The sequence below is a fragment of the Martes martes genome (genome assembly GCF_963455335.1).
Source record: "Martes martes genome assembly, chromosome: 5".
NCBI lineage: Eukaryota > Metazoa > Chordata > Mammalia > Carnivora > Mustelidae > Martes > Martes martes.
The window spans coordinates 62,525,478-62,550,952 of NC_137892.1; the positions used below are offsets into that span (position 1 = coordinate 62,525,478).

General features: G+C 40.7%; 1 protein-coding gene and 1 pseudogene across 2 annotated transcripts in view; one reads left to right on the forward strand and one right to left on the reverse strand.

Moving 5' to 3' along the window:
• Nucleotides 1-25,475, reverse strand: part of LOC308342884 (large ribosomal subunit protein uL23-like) — a 1,151,147-nt pseudogene that overhangs the window by 127,775 nt on the left and 997,897 nt on the right. The window lies entirely within an intron of this gene.
• ARSB (arylsulfatase B) overlaps nucleotides 1-25,475 on the forward strand; it is a gene marked incomplete at both ends in the record, with an annotated part of 162,767 nt that overhangs the window by 100,511 nt on the left and 36,781 nt on the right. Inside the window, one exon of the mRNA XM_080804790.1 lies at nucleotides 2,689-2,759. Within this exon, the coding sequence (XP_080660916.1) occupies nucleotides 2,689-2,759 (71 nt within the window). The remainder of the gene's footprint in view (nucleotides 1-2,688; nucleotides 2,760-25,475) is intronic.

Below are 25,475 nucleotides of genomic sequence, written 5' to 3' on the forward strand. Positions count from 1 at the left end.
AAGGTATCAAGATAACTCAATTGGAAAAGCATAATCTTCTCAATAAATGGTACTGGAATAAGTGGATATCCAATGCAAAAGAATGAAATTGGATCCATACCTCACAGCACACACAAAAATTAACTTAAAATGGACCAGAGACCTCAGGAATCTGGGTAGCTCAGTTGGTTGGGCAGTTGACTCTTGGTTTCACTTTGGGTCATGATCTCTGGGTCCTGAGACCAAGCCCCATGTCAGGCTCCATGCTCAGTGGGGAGTCTACTTCAGGATTCATTCTGTCCCTCACCCCTCCCCCTGTTTGCTCTCTTTCTCTAAAATAAATTAAAAAGTAATTCTTTTTATTTTTTTTAAAGGCTATTTATTTATTTGACACAGAGAGAGAGATCACAAGTAGGCAGAAAGGCAGGCAGAGGGAGAAGAGGAAGCAGGCTCCCCACTGAGCAGAGAACCTGATGCAGGCCTTGATTCCAGGACCCTGAGATCATGATCTGAGCTGAAGGCAGAGGCTTAACCCACTGAGCCACCCAGGCACCCCTCAAGTTACTTTAGAATTTTAACCTGCAAATTTTACTTAGCTAAACCTGTATTTCATTAGTAATATTAACTTCTTCTGAACAACGTGAAAACTTCATAGAATGCATTCATTCTGATTTCCCCTCCTGACTTACTCGTTATTATTATCATCCGGATTTTAACTCTATTTGCATTAAATCCACAAATTAGACCCCGTCCTCATCATCAACATCCTGTTTGGATTTTCTCACATTCACCATTTTGTTTGCTAATCATCCCTTCTTGCATTCAGAGCTTCTGGAATCAAATCCTAGTTCCTGTCAAATTGGACTCTTTGGCAGTCTTCATCACAATCAGATAATTGCCTCAAGAGGAAAATGAGAAGAGTCCTGGGAAATATGCCCCCTCTCCCCAACAATGCTGCCTCCTGTGCCCCCAGGACTAGGGGCATCCCTGTGGGTTTCCTCCCACTCTCTAATTAGGGTGTTTTATGGAGTAGAGAAGAGCAAGGAGATCGGAAAGCATACAAAAGTTACATACATTCAGTTTGAAGAGCTGTCATGTTTTTCTGAGATCATATTCTCCCTACCTTTTTTGCTATTAGAATTATCTTTATTTTGGGGGTGCCTGGGTAGCTAAGTTGGTTAAGCATCTGACTTGATTTTAGACCAGTTCATGATCTCAGAGTTGTGAGACCAAGCCCTGAGTCTGCCTCCACTGGGTGTGGAGCCTGCTTAAGATTCTTGCTCTCCCTCTCCCTCGGTGCACTGCCCACCCACACTTAAAAAAAATCTTTATTTTGTAATATAATGGTGATGGTCGTTGAAGTTTGGGGGTTTTTTAAATTAAATTTTGTTTTAAAATTTTTTTCTGGGCGAATACAACATGCCCAATCACAACCCAGATTTTTTGAAATTTTCTGGACTTGAAATCCCAAGCCACTGCTGTAGACAGCTACCTGTGATTTTGAGGTGTGGATATTGGGTCACCTGAAAACATAATCCTCGTGGTTACATCACGGACCTTAGTGGTTTTTCAGGTGTATACAAATCCCACAGTGTTAACAGTACTTTGCAACCTTTTATTAGGTTATCAAGCAGTCCTTAGTACTCTCCCAACAACTAAAATTATTTTTTACATAAGGCTGAGTCTATACTAGCAAAATGTCCTGGGTACAAATGTAGGTACACCCCACATACATTTGTTGATGGTAATGTTCCCAATTTTTTTTGAAGATTTTATTTATTTGAGAGAGAAAGAACGAGCAGGAGGGAGAGGGAGTGAGAAACTGAAGGAGACTCCACACTGAGCACAGAGCCCAGTGCTGGCCTTGATCCCATGACCTCAAGATCATGACCTGAGCCAAAACCAAGAGTTGGACGCTTAACCGACTGAGCCACCCAGGTGCCCTAATGCTCCCAATTTTTTCAGAACACCATTTTGAGAGTCACATGATCTAATATTTGGCCAATATCTTTGTCTGCCTTCCTCATATCATAAGGGGTTGGACTGTGATCCCCAAGTTTCTTTTCACCACTAACATAGGTTGAGACTGTATTATTGATGCCACATCCTGGTAGATGTTCTTTCCTCATCTCCCTGTGAACAGTCAATGTGAAGTGTACACAGAATGACTTGAGTTCTCATTTCCCTCTTTCTTTAAAATTTTTTTAAAGGTTTTATTTATTTGACACAGAGATAGCACAAGTAGGCAGAGAGGCAGGCAGAGGGAGAAGGAGTAGCAAGCTCCCCACTGGGCAGGGAACCCGATGTGGGGCTCGATCCCAGGAGCCTGGGATCATGACCCAAGCCGAAGGCAGATGCTTAACCGACTGAGCCATCCAGGTGCCCCTCTCATTTCCCCTTTGTAAATAATGATTATGTATAAATACAGCCTCAACATGTATTGCAAAGGGTCACAGTTAAGAGTATTGTTTAATTGTCATATGCTTGACACTGACCATCTTATTAGATGTTCAGTCATTACTATAATGTAGGCAAATAATAATGAGTTAAAGATGCACCAACTACAGACTTTAGAGATCTCTGAGTTCATGACAAAGTTGTTAATTGGCAAGCTTGTTATTTCCTGTAAGTACAAGGGAAGGAAGTATTAAAAGCCATCATCTTAATTTGAGAGAGGAAATTAATGTTTCCTAAAAAATTCTCTTCTAGTGAAGGAAGCCCATCCCCCAGAATGGAGCTGCTGCATAATATCGACCCAAACTTTGTGGATATTTCACCGTGTGAGTACCTCATTTATTGCTACTACATTCAATCGCTTTAGCTCTGAAGACATTTTATTGCCTAGTGTGTCTCCAGCCTCACTTAATACTTTTCCAGTTGAGTTTGCACTCAGGATAAACAGTTCTGCATAATACCAGTTCTGCTGACCCTGCTGTGGCTTTGGTGCCCTGGAGGGTAGATGCTGTTTTTCTCCCTGAACTTACTGGCTTAATGACCTTCACGCCATTCCATTTCCCTGCCTCAACTTTACCATAGGCTCTCAGCGGCTCCTCTGCCCTTGGGAATGTCATGTTGTTGTCGCTGTCTTCTCACCTGAGAGCTCCAGAGCCTTCTTCAGGGAACCCAAGGTCAGATAAGCCACCACATCGTGCAGTGGAGCTGGCCAGGTGCTGCCCAGCACCTGCGTCTCACAAGTGTGGCTTCCCTAGCAACCTGGAAGTCGTTTGGCTTGATTTTGTCTCCTGCCTAAGTTAAGCAATAGGTAGCCCCATTAATTCTTCAAGGAAAGAGGCCATTTTGGCTCTCAGATCACAACAGATTGTAATAGTCCTGTTTAAATTCCACGCTAGTGGCCCTGTGAACCCTAGCCTGGTGAGTTTGGGTCATCCTTGTAAGTTAACATGAATACCCAGCAGTGGGTAGACCCTCAGTGATGATTTCTCGACTAAATGGAAGATTGTCGGGATAGAATTAGGACCCAAGTGGAAAGAAAAGGGCCTGAGGCAGGTCGGGATGGATATAGTATGGAGAAACTGCTATTTCTCTCACAAGTCAGTGAGAGAGGCAGGGTGGTTGTAGGTGTGTATGGTAGCCACTAGCCATATGTGGCTTTTAAACACTTGAAATGTAGCTAATTGTGAATTGAGATGTGCTGCAAGTATAAAATATGCCTCAGATTGTGAAGACTTAGAATGAAAAATATGAAATATATCATAATATATACTTACTGCTCATTGAAATGGCAATATTTTTGATATGTTGAATTAAATTTATTATTAATTTCCCACGTTTCCTTTTCCCTTTCTATGTGGTTGATAGAGAATTTAAAATCACATGTGAGTTTGCACTGTATTTCTAGTAGTGTAGAAGGATTGTTGTGGCAGGTGCTAGGCAGTAATTGGATCAGCTCTGTGAGGAGCACAGACCCATGACTACTTACTGTGGCACGACCTCCGAGGTTTCTAACCTTTTCTCTGCCCCAGCACACCAAAGGGGTGTGACACATTCTAGTCTATAACTGGCTCACTAGAGCAGTGATTCTTAACCAGTGATCCCAGAATCTCCAGGGGTGTCCAGAAGGAAAGAGGAGAGGCAGAAAGGGTTTGCAAAACTTCTAGGTAGTTTAATGACCTGCGAAACCCAGGATGATGTCCAAGGAGGCACTGAAGATGCTGCACACGTTGTAATGGTTGTCAGCTGGCCTTACCGAGTTCCATCTACAAATGAAAAGCCTTAAGGCCCTTCCACTCACCAAGCAGAATTTTTCTTAGCATCAGAAGCTGTGGGGGGTGGGGGAGGGGGCGCCTGGGTGGCTCAGTTGGTTAGGTGTGCGAATCTTGGTTTGGGCCCAGGTCATGCTCTCAGCATCGTGAGATGGAGCCCCATATTGGGTTCCATGCTCAGCTAGAGTCTGCTTAACACTCTCTCTCTCCCTGTGCTCCTCCCCACTGCTTGTATGTGCATGCTTTTTCTCTTGGAAGGAAGGAAGGATGGAAGGAAGGGAAGGAGGGAGGGAAGGAGGTGGAAGGGAATAGGGAGGGTGAGAGAGAGGGAGGAAGAAAGAAAGAAAGAAAACAAACAAAACTGGGAACTTGAGTTCTGTATTTCCGTGTAACCCAGCCACAGCGCTGCTGGCTGCTGGGCTTTTAGCACAACCTGCTCTGGTTTTTGCGATCTTCCCACGGGGCCCCAGGTCAATCCCAGCACGGGCACAAGGTTTCTCCCATATAAAAGTTAAAAGAGGGCATGGAAATCAGAAGAGAGAATCATTTTACTTTTGTATGCATAGATTATAAGGCCTTAAACAAGTCCCTCCACTTTTCTTCAACTCAGTTTCCCAAATATTGAATTATGGACTTACGAAGACCCTTTACTGCTGTCCCAAGTTCAGGGACATTTTCTGGCCTTCTGCGGCCCCCAGCCCCTCCCTGAAGCCCACTCCAGGCCTCCCTTTTGGCCCTCCCTGCCAACCAGGACTCTTGCTCTGACTCCTGCTTGTAATGAGGGACATTGTCTGCTGTTGGCGTCAATACACGACCACATTCACTGTTGGTCGGCATTCACTTCTGTCTCTGCCTCCAAGCAGCAAAGTGCCCCCCACCCCGCCATGTATGCAGCACCTCGAGCTTTTCTCCCCCGTTCTTATATTCATTTCCACCCACTGTGCAGCAGAAGCTAAAATAAGGAGAGCTATCTTTGGGGGCCCACTGCTTCACAGGAGGATGCTACCAGCCCATTTCCTTTTCTATGCAGTTAATTTGGCGGGGGGGGGGAGGGTGGATGAAATCTAGCTCTAAGAAAATTTGTATTTATAGGACAACAACCAAGTCTGTGAATCCTATTTATAGAGTATGTTTTATGAATACATTCTAGAGGCTTTGCGGAATGAAATCACTTAGCAGCCAATCTAGAGTGTAAATTACAGATTGACCATTGAGTCAGTGTTATCCCAGGACTGTGTCTTTGGTTTCTAACTCCAGCACTTCCTAGATTGTTTGTCCTTACTAGAGTACAAGAGGGTGGCATCCCATCTCTACCTTCCCAACAGCCACTTCACCAGTTTCCTCACCTGTGAAGCAAAGATTGAATTAAATGGTGTCTCAGGGGGCGCCTGGGTGGCTCAGTGGGTTAAAGCCTCTGCCTTCGGCTCAGGTCATGATCCCAGGGTCCTGGGATCGAGCCCCGCATTGGCCTCTCTGCTCTGCAGGGAGCCTGCTTCCTCCTCTCTCTCTGCCTGCCTCTCTGCCTACTTGTGATGTCTGTCAAATAAATAAATAAAATCTTAAAAAAAAAAAAAAAAAGATTCTTTCTCTCCCTTAAAAAAAAAAAATGGTGTCTCAGGTCCCTTCCACCTTCAACATTCTGTGGGTCCTAATATAAATAGGGCCTCAAAGGAGCAAAGCTGCTGACTCAGTTTCTCTCCTTTGCCACCCCGTGCTCATTATCAAGCAGTGACGTAGCCAAAGGTGTCATTGTACATGGGTAAATACAAGTGAAAATGTTAGAAACATTATAAGTGCTAGAGTAATTTGAATTGTAGAATTTCTTTATTACTACATCCTGCCCACTTTTCTGATCCCCGTTCTAAAACATCACTGCATCAATCCACTTTTCCGTCTGCCCTCTCCCCTTTAGTGGGTCTTGTTGGGGGTTGTGGACCAATGTCTCGTCCTATCATGAATCAGAGGAACAGGCATTAGACATTTCCCGGCAGAGCCCTGTCTTTTAAGTAGTACCACACCCTCTCAGAAGCTGGCCTTTTGGGGTTTAGCAGCTTTACCCCCTCCCTTTTACTCTAAGAGTACAGGGCGTCCCCTCTACTGGTGGAGTTCGGTCTTTTTTCATGGCCGCAGACCCTTAGTACATTGTAGGTTGGCTATGAATACTAAAGATATTCTCAGAAGACCGGGACAGACACAGGCACACACCACAGATCGTAGCATTTCTCACAGACCAGGAGATTCTGCAGTAAAGCAGAAACAGACTCAAAGAACCATAGCTCACACCCACTAGGATGGCTACTATGAAAAGTAAAAAAAAAGAAAGGAAGAAAGAAAAAAAGGAAGGAAAATAGCAAGTGTTGGTGAGGATGTGGAGAAATGGGACCACTTAGGCGCGTTGGTGGGCATGTAAAATGGGAATGCACAGTTGGTGGGAAAAAGGGATAAATAAAATGTGGTATGCGCATACCGTGGGCTACTGTTCAGCCTTAAAGAGGAAGGAAATTCTGACACATGGTACACCATGGATGAACCTTGAGAACACTTGTGAAATAAGCCAGTCACAAAAAGACAAATACTGCGGGATTCCATTTAATGCGGTACCTTGTACAGTCAAAATTTATAGAGACATAGAGTAGAAAAAGGGCTGCCAGGGGTTAGGAGGGGGCGAGACAGGGAGTTTGTGTTTAATGGCTGTAGTTTCAGTTTTGCAAGATGAAGAGAGTTCAGTGGGGGGATGTGGAGAAGGTTGCACAACCATGTGAATGTACTTAGTACCACTGAACTGGACATTTAAAAATAGTTAAAATGGTAAATTTTGTATTTTTTTTACCACAATTAAAATGTTGCAAAATGGAAATGCAAAGAAGAGCCTAGAAATTCATGAGGCCAGGGTCTATATCTTTTTCATTTACTGCCATATCCCCAGTGCACAGCACAGAGCCCGCCATCATGGTCATTTCTCGCCAAATCCTTATTAATGAATGATAGTAGATCTTCAGGTTAAAGTCATTGTCTTACTGTCTCTTAGCCTTTCCTGAACCTAAAGGTATCTCCCGATGGCAATTCACACCCACCTTTAATCCCTGAACTTACAGGTTACATTTTGTTCCTAAATAAAAATAATTTAAAATTAGGAAGTGGCTGGTGACCATTAACATTATCATATACAGATGTTTGAAACTACTTATCCAGTTTATAAATGCCCACTCTCAGGCTTGCCTTCAGCCAGAAGGGAGGATGTGGGGTTTCCCCTCCCTCTCTTCAGTCCCTTTGCTAGATCTCTGTGAGAGACGAGTATATATACTTCTTCTTCTTTTTTTTTTTTAATTATCAGGAAAATAAATTTACATTTGTATTTTATTTCAATATTACCAGATAAATAAAATTTTATTGGATAAGACATGAGGATATCAGAACTTATTTTATTAACCATAGAATATTATTAATCACTAAGCGTTTCAAGAAGGTTCATGAATTCTTAAGCATTATGAAATACTTCTAAAGTCCCTGCCTGTGCACTTGGCTCAGCCTCACTTCCCCTCGGAGTCCGGGGCCCTGCTGCTTCTTGCTCTTCTCTTTCTTTGTGTTCAATTCTTGGCAAGTTCCCTTGCATTGTTTCATTGCTCACTATCCTCTCCATGCCCCAAATCTAGCTCTGCTTTTATCTCCACGTCACCCCTCACCCCCATGGCCAGTGTCAGACCTGTGGGCTGTAATTGCTTTCCTGTGTGCTTTGAGGAAATTTTCATTCATCTTTAAAGGCTTTGTTCTGAGGTAACCTTGGACAGACACGTTTTGGACTCTGTTCAGATAGTACCTTTTTCTCTTCCCTCCTTCCTTTCTAAGAATAGATTCTAAGAATTATTTATTCCCCTGTGTCTTTAAAATATTTCTCTCCAGGGGAGCCTGGGTGGCTCACTCAGTTAAGCGTCTACCTTCGGCTCAGGTCATGATTTCAGGGTTCTGGGATCGAGCCCCGCATCGGGCTCCCTGCTCAGCAGGGAGTCTCCTTCTCCCTCTGCTTCTTCCCGTTCCTCCTGCTTGTGCTCTCTCTCTCTCTCTCTCTCTCTCTGTCTCTTTCTCAAATAAATAAATAAAATCTTGAAAAAATAAATAAATATTTCTTTCTAGTAGGCTAACCTAGACTCAGTGTCCTTCTTGAGCAGTACAGAATAGTCAGTGGAGGAGACCTGTGAGAGCCCTAGGGACAGGGATGATGCCCTTTAAGCTCATTCATGGGAAGCCTGGAACTCTCTGAAGTGGTAGGGAGCAGCCAAGATTCCAGTTAGGCCCTGAGATCCTGCAGGTGTGAGCCTAACTCGACATGCTTCTGAGGAGCCTCCGCTCCAAACTCCCTCAGGTTCTAGCCAGCATGCCTCAGACCACGAGGACAAATAATTTCGAAGGAGTTAGTTTGCCTTAGAGAAAATATATACACCCATCCTGCAGGCACCAGGCTTGACATGCACTGTTCTGAAGTGATGAGCCTACGCCATCTGAGACCGCAATTCATCTCGGATTTCAGATGTGACATTCTGTGTATTGTTAGAATTCTCTCATACATCTGGTTGTATGACGTATACATATACACCTGACACACGTGCGTGCGTACAAAGCACTCAGATTCTTCTGGTAGGAGCTTGGTCATAGATGAAGGGCACTGACAGATGTTAGCAGTTTCCACACCACCGAAGGCCAAGTCTTCAAAGTGATTCTGTACAGCTTTGTTACTATTTCACTTAAAAGGCCTCCTTTCTTTAAAGGTTATAATGAGATGTTATTTCTGCTCTTGATTACAGAGTAAAAGAAGAGTCTTTCCCTCCCTCTCTCTCACACACTCATTTTCTGTGGTAAAATTGCCAATTCTGTACACGAGATCTAAGAGCTGTCCAGGTTTGCGTGCTCGGCGCGCCTTCCTGTTTCCTCTGTACAGCAACATTTGGTCCGTTTCTGAGACGATTTCGTCAGCAGGTACAAGCTAGGTACTGATGTAGGTACTGGAGATCAGTTAGACTTTGAGTTTTGTTAGAAGCTGGTCTGGAAGAGGCCATGGACATAGCCTGTCCCTTCCCAGCTTGCCGGCTGTCCGTGGTCCCCAGCTGCCCACAGCCACGTTGCGGATGCCTGAGCTACGACCTCTGCCATTCAGCTTACACGACCCCTCAGCACTGTTGCAGTGCCCACCTTCAGCCACCATCCTCTTCCTGTGCTTTTCTGACACTTCTCTAGGGACTGGTTCACATCGCTGCTCCTCCATGAAGCTCTGCCTGGCCCCTCCAAACTGGAGTGTCTCAAGCTTTTCTGGAGCGTCCTAGGATACTGAGCTCTTGCCACCTCATACGTGGTTGTTTATATTCCTGTGTTTTACCCATCCAGAGCTGTCAGTTCCAAGGAGCGCGAGATTTCATCTGTAACCCTCTCAATCCCCCATTGCTTTGTTTACAGGTGGGAGGAGGGAGATGGAAAGGAGGGGAAGAGGGAGAGAGAGAATCTCAAGCATGTTCCATGCCCAGCGTGGAGCCTGATGCAGGTGGGGTTCGATCTCACAACCCAGAGATCCTGACCTGGGCGACAATCAAGAGTGCGATGCTTGGGCGCCTGGGTCGCTCAGTGGGTTAAGCCTCTGCCTTTGGCTAGGGTCATCGTCTCAGGGTCTTGGGATCGAGGCCCACATAGGGCTCTCTGCTCAGCAGGGAGCCTGCTACCCCCTCCCTCTCTGCCTACTTGTGATCTCTCTCTCTCTCTCTCTCTTTCTGTCAAATAAATAAATAAAATCTAAAAAAAAAAAAAAAAAAAAGAAGAGTGCGATGCTTAACCGACTGAGCCACCCAGGTGTTCCTCTCATTCCCTTTTCTTGTGGAGATTTGTACACACTGAAAGAACGCATGCTAATAAATTAATCATTCAAGTTGGCTGTCACCCACTCATTTAATTAGAATAAATCTACCAAGAGCAATAATATCATACTTCATTTTCAAAGCACTTTCATTTCTTTCTGGGCATATTGGTGAAGTAGCAGCCTTCTGCCCTTCAACCTGAAATTCGACATTGAGCAGAATAAGAAAAGTTTGGGAGGATGCGTGAAGCCCACCACCTTGCAGTGAGGAGATTGCTCTCAGTCACAGAATACCAGAAATTAGAAGGCAATCAGTTTGTCCCCGCTCTTTGTAATCTGGAAGGGGAAACTGAGGCAATGGTCACACACAGCTAATAAATAACAGACCCAGAATTCAGGGCTTTCCAGGTTCGAGCCTCACACACAAGTCATGTCCTCCTAATTTAAGGAGTCTCTTTGTTTTCTGTTCTGCAAGGGATTTGGGCAAAAGGGACTCCCAGATCTGTGTTACAGCCACCCACTCAAGTGTCACCGGAGCATTACACACTTACATGTGTCTGGAAAAATGGGTCTAGCTATGACTAACTTACAGTTTCATGCACAACCTGACTGTGTGGGTGATAGCAGCTTCTGTGTGTAAAGACAGTTATGCAAGTCCTACAGAGCCCTGTAGTAATTCCACTGCAGGATGGTGTGGGGTGTGGGGACAGGGCGTGTAGCCTAGTGGAACATGCAGAGTTCCAGGGTGTCCTTAAGTCTGGGTTTCAATTCCAGCTTTGACTTACTTCCTATAAGCTTGTGGATAAGTTCTCTGAGTTATCCATTTCCTTGCTTATAAATTGAGGACAATTATATCTGTGTCTGGTAAATATGTCCCAACAAGAGATCATAACAATTATGTTCTGGCTGCTGGAATTGGGAGACGGGTGTCTGCACTTTCTGTTTTATGTAGTTCTCCAGTTGTAAGTTTTAGTAACTAGCACATCTCAGGAAAGAGCACATCTTCAGGAATGAAGCCGCAAAGATAGACTTTTGAAAACCAGCCTGGGGATGCCTGGGTGGCTAGTAGGTTAAGCGTCTGATACCTTCAGCTCAGGTCATGATCCCAGGGTCCTGGGATTGAGTCCTGCATTGGGCACCTTGCTCAGTGGGGATCCTGCTTCTCCCTCTGCCTGCTGCTCCCCCTGCTTGTGCTCTCTCTCTCTCACACACACACACAAATAAATAAAATCTTAACAAACAAACTAACAAAAAGAAAACCAGCCCAGAGGGTTCTCATGAGACTGCCCTATCTGGAAGGCTGCTGGGTCTTCAGTGAGTGGGACTTGGGGCCGCACTGGTGTCTCTGCCCCCATGCCCACCTGTGGTGTGGTGGCCAAGCTAGTGTGTGAGCGGACCCTGATGGCCTCTGCTAGCGTTCCTTATCCTTATTGAATATAGGAGCTCATTTTGCAGCTTGTCACAAAGTCAGCAGAATTCTGTGTCTCCTCTACCTGCTAACATTTGTCTTCTAGCGGCTCATCAAATGTTCCTTCGTGTAGCTTGGTACATGCCCTTGGTCTCAGAGCCTAAACTCAGGTGACTTTGCCCCTTTTTAATTTTCAAAGGCTTTTCTTCTGCCCCCTTCGCTCTGGGGAGCACTACAGAGTGTTTGGAAATGTGGCCTTTTCGATGCCAAAGGCAGTCCCCCAAGCCTCGTATCCCACCCACCCCACTTCACACAGTGCATCTCAAGTAACATACATCAAACCCTCGTTGTTAACACTTGGTGCTGGCGTACTGGCTTTCATCCTGAGAAAATAAATAAACCACACCAAACCCACAGCCCTTTAAAAACACTAATTAATCCTCACCACAGGCCTGGGCTACACAGAAATGGCAAATCCCACTGCCCCAATTTTATGTTTGGAGAAATCAGAGTAAGCAACTTCTTTAAGGCTTCCCAGAGCCAGATGACAGAAGCAGACTTGAAGGGCTGGGCACCCCTGCCTCTGGGACAAGAGCATGCGGCCGGGGCCAGCTGCCTCCCTGCACTCCCTTCTCCACAACGCCATGTGCTTACTTGCCCAGAAGGCTATTTACACATCAGCTTTTCTTTTTTCCCCCAGGATTATGATGAGACCAAATCCTCTTGTCTCCAACCGACCACTTATTTCCTTCCTTTTCTTTAATTCTGGTACAGCCTAGAAATTTTAGCCATGGCCTTCCAAGAGTAGCCTGGTAATTCTAGTTGATTCAGAGGTCTGTGCTGATTCTGACACTCAACACAGAATAGACCCTCTGAAGAGTCCCTCCTGCACACCAGAGCCTGCTCAGTACCCAGGTCTGTTTGAGATTCGAGGATGTCGAGACTTACTTTTTTCTCTCCCCCCGCAGACCAGACATCTTTCTACCTCACTTCCCTAGTCTTGCAATCTATGTGGAGAAATCCTTATGACTTTCTTGAAATAGTCAACTGTGAAAGTTTGGAAAAACATAAAACCTCCTGAAATTTTGTGGGACATAGCCAGTGGAATAAAAGTGTAGTAAGTCCTCTTTCTAGATATTTACTAATCTAGTCAGATTTTTTTAGGGGCTTAAGGATACTTCTGTATAAGGCTGAAATAAAACTTTTATTAAAACATTTCTGAGAAGAAAGCTGAGTACGTGGTCTCCCATGTAAGTAATCCATAACGTAAGATGTTAAAAATCAGGCATTTATAAACTGAAATCTGTTACCTCTGGCAGCAAATATCTAGGGAATGACCCCTGCTTCTGAAGAGCCTTTTGAATGAGAGGAAAAACTGTGTGCCCAGGAAATGATATTAACACAGTAATAAAATAAGTAGCAACAAATGATAAGTGATATAAATTGGATACATAAGTGCTAAGGAGAAATAAAGAAATAGTGAGAGGCACTTGGGGGTGATTAGGATAGACTTCTTCAAAAAGTGTAGTCTGAAATGGGTCCATTATTTTAATAACTTTGGTTTTATCTTTCTTGATTTAAATGTGAATGAAGGAAAATAATATTTAACACTGTATTAATTTTCTATCGCTGCCAGAACAAATTACCATAAACTTAGTGACTTAAAACCACACAAATTCATATTCCAATTCTGTAGGTTAAAAGTCTGACATGGGGCGCCTGGGTGGCTCAGTGGGTTAAAAGTCTGACATGGATCTCACTGAACAAAAATCTAGAGTGTTGGCAGGGCTGTATTCCTTTCTGGAGACTCTGGGGGAGAATCCACATCCGTGCCTTTTCCAGCCTGGGGAGGCTGCTTCCCTTGCTTGGCCTGTGCCCTCTTCTTCCGTCTTCAAAGCCAGCAATGGAGAGTTGAGTCCTTATAACACATCACTCCAACCTTACTTCTGTCCTCACGCCTCTTCTGAGCTCTTCTACTTTTTTGAGGCCTCCTGGGATTACATTAGGCCCACCTTGATAATCCAGGCTAATCTCCCTGTTTGAAGGTCAGCTGATTGGCAACCTTAACTCCATCTGCCATCTTAGTTCCCCTTTGTCCTATAACCTAAAATATTCACAGGCTCTGGGGGTTAGGCCATTGTTCTGTGTACCATAGACACCTACTTCGTTGCGCTAGACTTTATGAAAAATGGCAAAAAATAGTTCATAATCTAGTTGGAGGGAAGAACCAAAACATACAAAAAGTTAAAAGAAAACCAAATAATAGTTCAAGGCCACAGTAGTAGAGATGTTGCAAACTGTACTTGATTACTTGTGGATTAATTGCCATAGAGTCTGGTAGACAGAGAGCTGCTCTTTGGTGGTGGGCTCAGTCACACAGGCTGGTTAAGGAAAGGAAGGAAGCCTTGCTGGGACCCTGAATGAAGAGTTCCTGAGGTGGAAAGGACAGTCCTGAGACACACGAGCACGTGAGCAAAAGGGTGTATGTGTAAGTCTGTTGAGACAAAGGGAAGGCAGGAAGAAGAGGGGATAATAAAGACACTGTGTCAGACTGAGGAGGCTAGACTTGTTCTGACAGGAGGGAAGCCACCAGCTTGTTTCTTATACAAGTAATACATAGGAGAAGTGTTGTCTAGAAATTCTGATAAATAGAGAAATGTTCAGAGATAAAGGTAAAAATCACCACAATCTCACTGTCCTGCTACCTCAAAGTAGCAATGTTATAATTTGGTGTGGTTTTTTTTTCTGTTTTCTCTCTCTCCCCTCTACAAACTGACACCCATATATCACACATTTTCACAGAATTTGGATCCTATGTTACATTATTTCATTGCTTAGTTTGTTAGCACAAGGAAGGGTGAAATTTTTCATCTTTAGAATTTTTGTTGAACAATTTTGTCAATGGCTGCATGTCATTCTCTAACCTGGATCTACAATTCTAATATGTGGAATAGGTAGCCATTAACCCTGTTTCTTCATGTGTTTCTATATTTTCAAAGTTTCATTTATATAAATAAAGCTGCAATGACCATCCATTATTTTGAGAGGATAATGTTTAAAAGCAGAATTCTTAGGTCAAAGGGCGTAAACATTTTGAAGATCCTTTTTTATATATTGGTCAGTTGCTTCCCTGAAATAATGTATGAATTATTTCTACCATCACTATGTGAGAATGTTTATTTTCTGGAATATTGGCTACAGGGTATATTAGCATTTCTTAAAACATTTGCCAATTTTGTAAATAAAATAATGTATTGCTTTACATTGGATCTCTTTGCTGCCGAGGTTAGGCTTATTTTTGTTTATTGGCTATAATCACTAGTTCCTATCTTTTTCTCATATAAAGGAAAAAATGTTTCCCTTATCAATTTGTAAGAACTTTTTGTATATTAAAATATTCATTGTTCTTATGTAGCGAATATTTTTCTTTTAATTTTTAGTATCTTTTAGAAAGTAAAAATTTTCACTTTGTAGAATTCTGTGTTTATAAATTTAAACAATTCTTCATCCTGAGTTCAAATATTCACTTATATTTTCTTCTAGTTCTACAAAGATTTAGTCTTTTTGGCTCTTTAAAAATGTATTTGGGGCGCCTGGGTGGCTAAGTAATTAAGCGGCTGCCTTCGGCTCGGGTCATGATCCCAGGGTCCTGGGATAGAGCCCCATATCAGGCTCCAGGCTAGACAGAGAGCCTGCTTCTCCCTCTCCCTCTGCCTGCTGCTCTGCCTGCTTGTTCTCTCTCAATCTCTGTCAAACAAGTAAATAAAATCTTTAGTAAATAAATAAATAAATAATGTATTTTAGGTGTAACAGTGTGAATACTAAATAGGTTTACAGTTTATAAATAGCAAAATGATTATGGTTATGCCCACCATCTTGAAAAAAAATTGAGATTTTGATTAAAGTTGCATTGAACTTACAGATCATTTTGTCTGTGAACATAGTATAGATATCCTTTTGATGTTGTCTTCCTGTAAAGTATTATAATTTTCATGATTTTTATTATTTACTTTTGCATATCTTGTGTTTTTGTTGCTTTTACAAATGGTCCTTTTTTCTATTTGAATTCTGTTATTTGTTAGTAAATAGGAATGCAGTTGAGTTTTGGATATTCACTTCACCTTTAATCTTATATCCAATTAGTGTCAGTTTTAAATACCATTAACCAAATCTCTAATTTCTTGAGTTTGTATATCAGCAAGGAAATTATCTTTAATAATGATGATTTGTTCCTTACTATTCATGCACCTTTCACTTTTTCTTATATTATTGCTGTTTTTATTCAGTGTTGAATAAAAATGGTGATATCAGGTACCCTTGTTTTATTCCCAAGCCAGGAGGGAAAACTTTCAAAGTATTCCCATTGACTATAATGTTCATTATAGACTTTTTATACTCTCTATCAGAGTAAAAAAACACCCTTCTGTTCCTAGTTTGTAGAATTTTCTAAATTATGAATAGGTGTTTGTTTTTTCAAAATTTTTCTGCCTCTATATGATCATATGCATTTTCCCTTTGATTTATTAATTTTCTGATGTTAAATTTGCATTTTTGAGTTACAGTCAATTTATGCATTGCTAGATAAAATTTCCTAATACTTTATTCAGCATTTTTGCATTCATGTTTATATATAAGAATATCCTGTTATTATGATTTCTTGAATTATCTTTGTAATATTTTGGTCAAGGCTATGCTGTTGTCATAAAATAACTTGAATGGTGTTCCCTCTTTTTGTATCCTATGGAAGAGTATTTTTGTGCATTGGAGATATTTATCTTTTTTTCTCCCAGCTTTATGGAGATGTATTTGAGATACCACATTATGTAAGTTTAAGGTATATAATGTGATGCTTTAACATATGCTTATATTATGAAATGATTACCACAATGAAGTTAGTTAACATGCCCATTATCTCCATAGTTACCTTTTTTTTTTTTTTGGTATTTTGGATTTTTGGTAGTAAAACCATTTAAGGCCACTTTTTAAATAATTTCCAAGTATATAGTATAGTATTGTTAACTAAATACTATGCTGTGCTTTCAGTACCCAGAACTTTTTCATCTTACAATTGGAAGTTTGTACCTTCTAACCACCAGCTACCATTTCCTCTGTCCCCATCCCCACCACCCCTGGCAACCATCAGTCCACTCTCTGGCACTATGAGTTCAGGTTTTTTTAGATTCCATATATGAGTGAGATCATACAGTATTTGTCTTTCTCGGTCTGACTTATTTTATTTAACATAATGCTTTTGTGGTTCATTCATGTTGTCACAAATGGCAGGATTTTCTTCTTTCCTATGGCTGAATAGTATTATATATATTGTTATATATTTTTAATATATGTATTATATACTATATATATATATTTATATTTACATTCCATATCATCCTTGTCCATTCATCCACTGATGGATGCTTAGGTTGTTTCCATATCTTTGCTATTGTGAACAATGCTGAAGTGAACATGGGAATGCTAATATCCCTTCAATATCCTGTTTTCATTTCCTTTAGATCTATCCCAGAAGTAGGATTGCTGGATAATATGGTAGTTCCATTTTTAATTTTTTGAGGAAACTCCACACTATTGTTGAGGAAACTGCATACTACTTTCCATAGTGGCTGAACCAATTCACAAGAAACAGTGCATAGGGGTTCCCTTTTTTCCACAGATTTGCCAACACTTCTTGCTTTTTGGTCCTTTGCCCATTTTTTAATTGGACTTTTCCTCTATTGAGTGGAATGTGTTCCTTTTGGGTATTAACTCATCAGATATATGGTTTGCAAATATTTTCTCCCATTCTATAGGTTGCCTTTTCATTTCGTTGTTTTTTTTTCTTTTGCTGTACAGAAGCTTTTTAGTTTGATGTAGTTTCACTTGACTATTTTTGCCTTTGTTGTTTGTGTTTTTGGCATCATATCCAAAAAAAAAAATCATTGCCAAGACCAATGCCTCAAAGTTTTTTCCCTATGTTTGTGTCAAGGAGTTTTATAGTTTTAGACCTTACATTAAATCATTTTTAGTTGATTTTTGTGTATGGTATAAGATAAGGGTCTAATTTCATTCTTTTGCATGTGGATATTCATTTTTTCCAACAGCATTTGTGTAAGAGACTAGCCTTTCCCGATTGTGTGTTCTTGGGTTTATTTCTGGGTTCTCTGTTTGTTCCATTGGCCCATATGTCTGCTTTTATGCCAGTAATTATTTAACCCCTTTGTTGTTGTTGTTGTGTTGCTGTTCCTGTTTTTCCTAATATAAGTTAAAAATTCAACTCATTATTTTCAGTCTTTTTAAAATATATAAATATTTAAACCTCTAAAATTATTATTATATACTGTATCAGCTATATCCTATACATAGTGGTATGTTCTGTTTTTATCATTAGTTTTGTTTTTATTTATCATATATCTATTATCACAAGAAATATTTTCTTTTTTCTTCAACCCTAATAGGTTAAAATTATGTTTTAAAACTTTCAGGCATATGGCCTTTCATCATCTTTTTTTGTTTTAATTTCCATCTTAATTGCGTTATTGAGAATGTAATCTTCTTGCAAGTAGTTTTTTTTTTTTTTTAAGATTTTATTTATTTATTTGACAGAGAGAGATCACAAGTAGGCAGAGAGGCAGGCAGAGAGAGAGAGAGGAGGAAGCAGACTCCCTGCCAAGCAGAGAGCCCGATGCGGGGCTCGATCCCAGGACCCTGAGATCATGACCTGAGCCGAAGGCAGAGGCTTAACCCACTGAGCCACCCAGGCGCCCCTGCAGGTAGTTTTTTTTAATCTTTTATCAAACTTTATGAACATTTGACCATAGCAAAATGATCTCTTTTTTTAAAGTGTGTGGTTTTTTTCCTTTGTTTTTTAGTTTGCCTGAAAGCCCATTTTGTCTGCTTTGAATCTAGGAATAGAAGCTCTCTTTTTCTCTTTTGGTTAATATTCTCATGATACATCTTTGTCAACTTTTTAACTTTCATTCTTTCTGCACTTTCAGTGTTGTAAGTACGTCTCTTTAAGGAACATCTATCCGCCTGTTTCCTTTTCTTTAATCTAGTCTAGCAAACTTTAACTTTGTTTAAGAGCATGTGAGAGTTTCAGTTACTCTACTTTCTCACCAACATTTAACATTGGCAGTCTTTTTAATTTTAGCCATGCTAGCAGGTATGCAATGATAAATTATTGTGATTTTATTTTGCTTTTGTTAAATGCTCGAATACAATTGCTTCTTATATTTTGTCCAGTTTTCTAGTTGTTTGTGACAAAAGGGTAAATCCAGCCTTTAGCACTTGGTTGGAAGCAGCAGTCCTCCCTTTGTAATTTTCAAGGTTAATTTCTTAACATACCACCAAGGCATTTGAAAAGTCTTTCTTTTCTTTTTTTAAGATTTATTTACTCATTTGGGGGTCGAGGGGCAGAGAGGGAGAAAGTCTTAAGCAGACTCCCTCCTTTTTGCAGAGCCCAACGTGGGGCTTAATCTCACCACCCTGAGATCACCACCCAAGCTGAAACCAAGAGTCAGACACTTAACTGACAGCACCACCCAGGTGCCCCTGAAAAGTTTTTCTTTTAAAAATAAACCTCAGTAGGGGCACCTGGGTGGCTCAGTCATTAAGCATCTGCCTTCGGCTCAGTTCATGATCCCAGGGTCTTAGGATCGAGACCCACATCGGCCTGCTTGGTGGGTGGAAAGCATGCTTTGCTTCTCCCGCTCCCCCTGCTTGTGTTCCTGCTCTTGCTGTCTCTCTGTCAAATAAATAAATAAAATCTTTTTTAAAAAATAAATAAATAAACCTATATAGCTTGTTTTGCTGTTTTTGGGAGGATGGTGTGTTGAGATTTCTTGTTCACCATACAGCCAGAAATGAATGTTTACTATGTGGTATAAGTTAGAATACAGAAGTTTTTTTATTTAGTTATCAATATTTTTAGTATCATGTATTGAGTTATTCATTCTTGCTCACTGTCTTAGTTCGCAAAAAGTAGAGCATGAGACAAAAGACTTGCATATAGTTAGTTTATTTAGGAAATGATCCCAGGGTATAGGAGTGAAAAACAGATTTAATTTTATATAAATTACATATAGACTTAAACACTCCCTTCCTTTTACCATAATTTCATCTTGAGATAGAAATTTTATTTTGATTCTTTTTGTTTGTTTGGTACATCTTTGAATTATCACCTTACCATGGAAACTTCATGCATAATATACTTTCTGAAGCCTTGCATATTTGAGGATATAGCTTTCTGTTACTTTTGCCCATAATGACAGCTTGGTTGGGTAAATAATCCCATGGTTATTTTTTCTTTTTCCTTCACAATTCTGTAGACTTTGCTTATGGTCTCTGGCATCTGTTGTTGCAGAAGAGTAATCTCAGTATAGCCTGATACTCTTGCTATAGAGGTATCTTGTTTTCTCCCCCGATTGGATAATTGTAGTGTTCTATCTTTGGTACTGATAGTTAAAAACATGTATCTATATCTATAGATATAGATATAGATATCACCAGTGTATTTTGGATTTATTTCATCAGTTTTTCTTGGTAGAGAGTTAAGTACTGCACAATTCAAGATTTTTTATCCCAGGAAAATTTTAATCTGATAGATGTTTAGACTTTTATCTTTTTTAAATGTACTCTGGTCTTTTGGGCAGTAACACCCTTACCTGTATGTTAGATATCCTTTGTCCTTCATGCGAATATTCTGTCACTTGTCATTTTTATCTCTGCCATTTCCCTCCACATTTTGGGGTGAGTTCCACTTCGCTGATCTTTTGTTTGTTTTTGTTTTTGTTAACAGATCTCATTCTGTGTCTCTTTAATACTTCCAGTGGCATTTCAAAATAGAGTATGGCAAATCTTTCTCCTCACTGCCTCTCTGTAGGCTCTTTTTGTTTAAAAAAAAAAAAATTCATCATTGTATCTTTTGCCTCCTTCATAGAGTTACTATTTCATTTGATTGTATTAAGTATGCAAAGTTGAGGCTGACAGTTGACTCTTTCTTCAGTAAACGGTTGTCAGGGATGCTACATATATGTTCATCTCCTTTTATGTTGTGTAATATTGTCATATTTATGTATATTTTATTCTGTTCCATGTTCATATGATTTTATTATTGAGTATAAAGCAGGTGGTTTTGCTAAAAATGGCATCGATTAATTATCTTTGGGTTCCATCTTTCCTGGTGTTAGAATACATTCAAATATAAAAGCAGGAGGACTAGTTTATAAAAGATACATAGAACTAGCTCAGTGATCTCTCTATTAGCCAGTGGATGAGGAAAAGTTGTATGGTGCAGTGGGCCCTCCTAGTAAGGGAAAATAGTCTCTAGGTAGTTTCTTGGTATTTGACAGAGCCCTTGACCGAGAGCCAATGTTATGGACTCTATTCCAGATATGTAAGTGGCTATGCCCAGCTCTTTCCCTGGTGCCAATGCACCCTGTGTTAGGATGGATCCTTTGTGATGCTGGAGGTGCCCTTGGACTTGCTGGCGGGGGTGTTTCCTAGTTCTCCTGACTCATACTAGTAAAAGAGATTATCACTTGAAGGCTTCTTTTCTATCCTGTGGCCTGCCCTGATTTCCAAAGTCTGTTAGTAGGTCTCTTCCTTATTTCCTGGGGCACCATGCCATTTTCCCAGGAAAGGAGCTTTCAGTCAGCTCTAGCTTCTCCCTTTAAAATGTCAGGGGTGGGGCCCCTGGGTGGCTCAGTGGGTTAAGCCTCTGCCTGAGGCTCAGGTCATGATCACAGGGTCCTGGCATTGAGTCCTGCATCAAGTTCCCCGCTTAGCAAGGAGCCTGCTTCCCTTTCCCCCTCTGCCTGCCTCTCTGCCTACTTGTGATCTCTCTCTGTCAAATAAATAAGTAAAATCTTTTAAAAAATAAAAATAAAATAAAACACCAGGGGGTTAGATACCTGTGCTTAGTTGCTCTCTCACCTAAAAGCCTCCACAGGAGCAGTTTTAAAGAGGGTGCATACATGGTTAAGTAAGGGAGTTGAGAGCAATCTCGTGGAGAAAAATCCAGAGAAGAAACTAAGGCCAATAATGCATGGGGTTCCAGAAACTGTCTAGGCATAATGCTCCCAGCCCTGCCCTATCCCCCATGCCTGCATGACTTTAGAGTACACAACACCACCTGTCATAATTGTATTCTAAATATTTATCATCTTCTCCCATTAAAATATAAGCCCCATGAAGGCAGACATTTTTATCTTTTGTATTCATTACTGTACCCAAGTATCTAGAATAGTGTCACAACAAAAAGCAGTTGTTGACTAAATGTCCCTCATTTAAAGGGTTTTTTTTTTAAGATTTTATTTATTTGACAGAGAGCGAGAATCATTTAAGAACCAGGAGAAAAGGAAAGACTTGAGAAAGCCTTTAAAAGATCTTTTAAAAAAGAGCTTGGATAGATGTCAGAGGTACTTGATTTGTAGTAGCTAATATTTGTTCATAAAGTAAGATATAGAAAACTTAGATTTGGTTTCCTTGACGGCTAGTGTCAGAGACTCAAGTGTACTCATGTCCAACATGAGTATAAATTTACGGTGACTTATCAGAAAGTCATGATTATTTTGGCAACTTACAAAAATTCATTTCAGAGCCTTTTATATCATTTGGTAAAAATTTCTTACAGAAAATAATTCAGTGCTTATCTGACATTTAGCTCCTTTCTCAAAAGAGAAAATAAAGAGGAAAGAGAAACTCAGCTCAGGTATCACTCTCCCTTATAATCATTTGCCTGAGATAGAAGAATTCTTTGTTATATATATATTTCATTTAAAGAAAGTTGAGGGAGCGTCTGGGTGGCTCAGATGGTTGGGCGTCTGCCTTCTGCTCAGGTCATGATCTCCAGGTCCTGGGATCAAGCCCCAGGTCCAGCTTCCAGCTCAGCAGGGAGTCTGCTTCTCCCTTTCCCTCTACCTTTCCCCCTGCTTGTGCTCTCTCTGTCTCCGTCTCTCTCTCCCTTAAATGAATAAATAAAATCTTTTAAAAATAATAAAAAATAACTTAAAAAATAAAGAAAGTTGAGGGTTGGGCGTGGGTTATTTCTTGGACAAGTTAGAATACAATTCCTGATTTTTAAGTGTTAATAAAACATGTTTAAACGTTTAAATGTTAGAGACTTAAAAAAAAATCTAAACTTCTACCTTCTAATTTTAACTGTATTTTCAAATGTGTATGAGGTTATTTTTTCAGAATCTTTTCACAAATTACAAAGAACAGCATTTACCCTGCATTGAGCTCAAATGATTACGCATTCTTTTAAAATGAAAATGTTGACAGTGGAAACCAAATTAGAAAAGAATGCAGAGAGATGTTCATAAATCACCAGACACTTGGAAGAGCATGCAAGCAAATCTAAAAACTATGTGTTTTTCATAATTTTACATTTTCCCTTCTAAAAATCACTTTCCAGTTTGTCGAGGGTTTGGCAGCTCCTAGCATGACATCAACTATTCCTTTGTGCAGTGACTGCTTTCTTTTAGATAACTTGACGGCACTTCATCGAGTGTGAGTGAGTAAGTTGAATTAAAAACCAACTGGGTTTGAGTTTAAATTCCCCTAACTGATAAACCAAACTCGTTCCTGACCTTAGGCCTGCTTTTGAGCCCTCCTCAAAACTTGCATTGCCCGTAGGCTGCTTTACTTCTAGAAGCAGAAGTAAGCAGGTGAGAGAAAACACTCGTTTTGGAGTCAATAATCAGCCAATAGGGGGCCTGGGTGGCTCAGTGGGTTAAGCCTCTGCCTTCTTCGGCCCAGGTCATGATCTCAGGGTCCTGGGATCGAGCCCCACATTAGACTCCCTGCTCTATGGAGGGGGGGTCTGCTTCCCCACCCCCCCGCCTGCTGCTCTGCCTTATGATCTCTCTCCCTCCGTCAAATAAATAAATAAAATCTTTAAAAAATACTAATAATAATAATCAGCCAAAATGCACTGCATTATTCGTCCACTTCTGCAACCGCAAAGAATATCTAAACTTCTAAGAAATGACAGTGAACTGAGCATCTACACCCCACCAGAAGTCAAGAATGAGGTACTAATACTTCTTCCTAAATTCTCTGAGACCCTGTTTGGGTTGTGAGTTCTGACACCTTTCAAGTACTTCCTCTGTCTTGCAGGATATTAGGAATGGGTGTAGACAACCCCAGCAAGCTCCCAAAGATAATACGTAGAGAATCAGGGAACTGATTATGCTACTTCTGTGGAGAAGGAGTTTTCCCCGCCAGTACCCTGGCAGAGAAGGTACTGACATGGGCGCTGACATCCACACATCTGTCTGGGTGCTCACAGCACTAGCTGCGACACCTGTGGGTCAGTCATTGTCTCTGACAGACACAGAGAACCTTCACCCAGAGTCATTATGCGAGCTCAGCTGGCATCCTGACTCAACAGGCTTGTTTTCTCATCTCGCCTTTCAAACATAAAGGCGCATGCATATTTACAGTGTCAGAGAATCTGAAAAATACATCTTATCCTTTAACAAATGCAGGGGAACAATGGGAGAATCCGATGTTCCTAAAATATTGCAAAGAACATCTATTCCTGGGGCACCTGCATGGCTCAGTCAGTTTAGTGTCTGCCTTTGGCTCAGGTCATGATCCCTGGGTCCTGAGACCGAGCCCCAAGTCCAGCTCCCTGCTCAGTGGTGAGTCTGCTTCTCCCTCTGCGTGCTGCTCCCCGTGCTTGTGCATGTTAGTTCTCACGCTCTCTCTCTCTCAGATAAATAAATAAAATCTAAAAAAAAAAAAATTAAAAGATCTATTCCTTCCTTTTCCCCATGAATTGTGGCCTTTGTTTAGAACTTCCTAAGGACTCAGTATAGTTTTCCTTTAAAGTGTTTAGAGATCACAAACAAAACATCGTATGCAATATTTAGGAGGAAAGAAAACACAAAATGTAAAATTTTATATTCAGTATCATCTCAATTATAAATTATAGGCATCAAAACAGGATTAGAAGGAGCAGACCAAAATGGTGTGATGGTCCATTACTTTTGGAGAATGAGGTTATGGATGATTTCCTATTATCTTTTTCATTCTTTTCAGCATAGGCCAGGTTTTCTACAAGTTTGTATTATTCTTGCAATTAAAAAGAGAAGAAGGAAGAGAAGAAAAAAAGAAAAAGGAAACAAAGCAAACAGTGATTAAGCTAGAAATCCCTGAACCTAGGCCCCCTCCCACCACATGTGTGTAAATCTCTGTTCAGGGATTTGGGTCTGTAGTTAGTTGTTTGATGTTTTGATGTGGTATAGATGTGGTACAGATCTGTCTACTTGCCTCAGTGACAGAAATAAATTAGAGTGTCTCGGTAAAGACCAAACTCATCAATTTTTCCAAAATCTGTATTTGATTAATTCCACAAAGGTCCAGGTCAAAGTTATTCCTCAAACCTTATTATTTCAATAAAGAAGCCCAAAGTTTCCAGGTTTGTCGGGAAATTCATTATCACTGTAAAATAGCAAAAGGTCACAAAATGTCTCCTTCCACAATCAACTAGCATATAAGAAAAATTTCTTTTTCTCCACAATTCATTACCCCAGCAAAACCAAGAGAAACCTCTGACATTTCAGATCCTTTTGCTGCAGGGGAAATAAATGTTCCATAGATCATGGAGAAAAATGACAAACAAATTAATGAAAAACAAATACACTCCTGCAGTGTACTCAACCATGCCAGACCCAACAGAAGGCAAAGTGAGCTTTTGTTCTTGGGTCTTTCCAACTCAGAAGTGTGACAGTTTCTATAATGGCATCAGCACTTCAGTTACAGAAAGCCGTACACACACCAAAGAAACACAAATTAAAGAAACATGCAGTGGAAAAACAGAAAAGAGGAGTTCTGTCATTTCATACATATTTAACTGTAGTGGGAAAGTCAACGCTGGCAAAGCATCATTGAAATCTTGAGCTAATAAGTGGGAGCATTCTGGAAGGTATTCACCCCTGTCTTCGTAAGCTTTATACAAAATTATGACTTGACTGAATTTAGCTCTATTTTCCCACGTCCTAAAAATTCCTTCCTTTCATTCTGC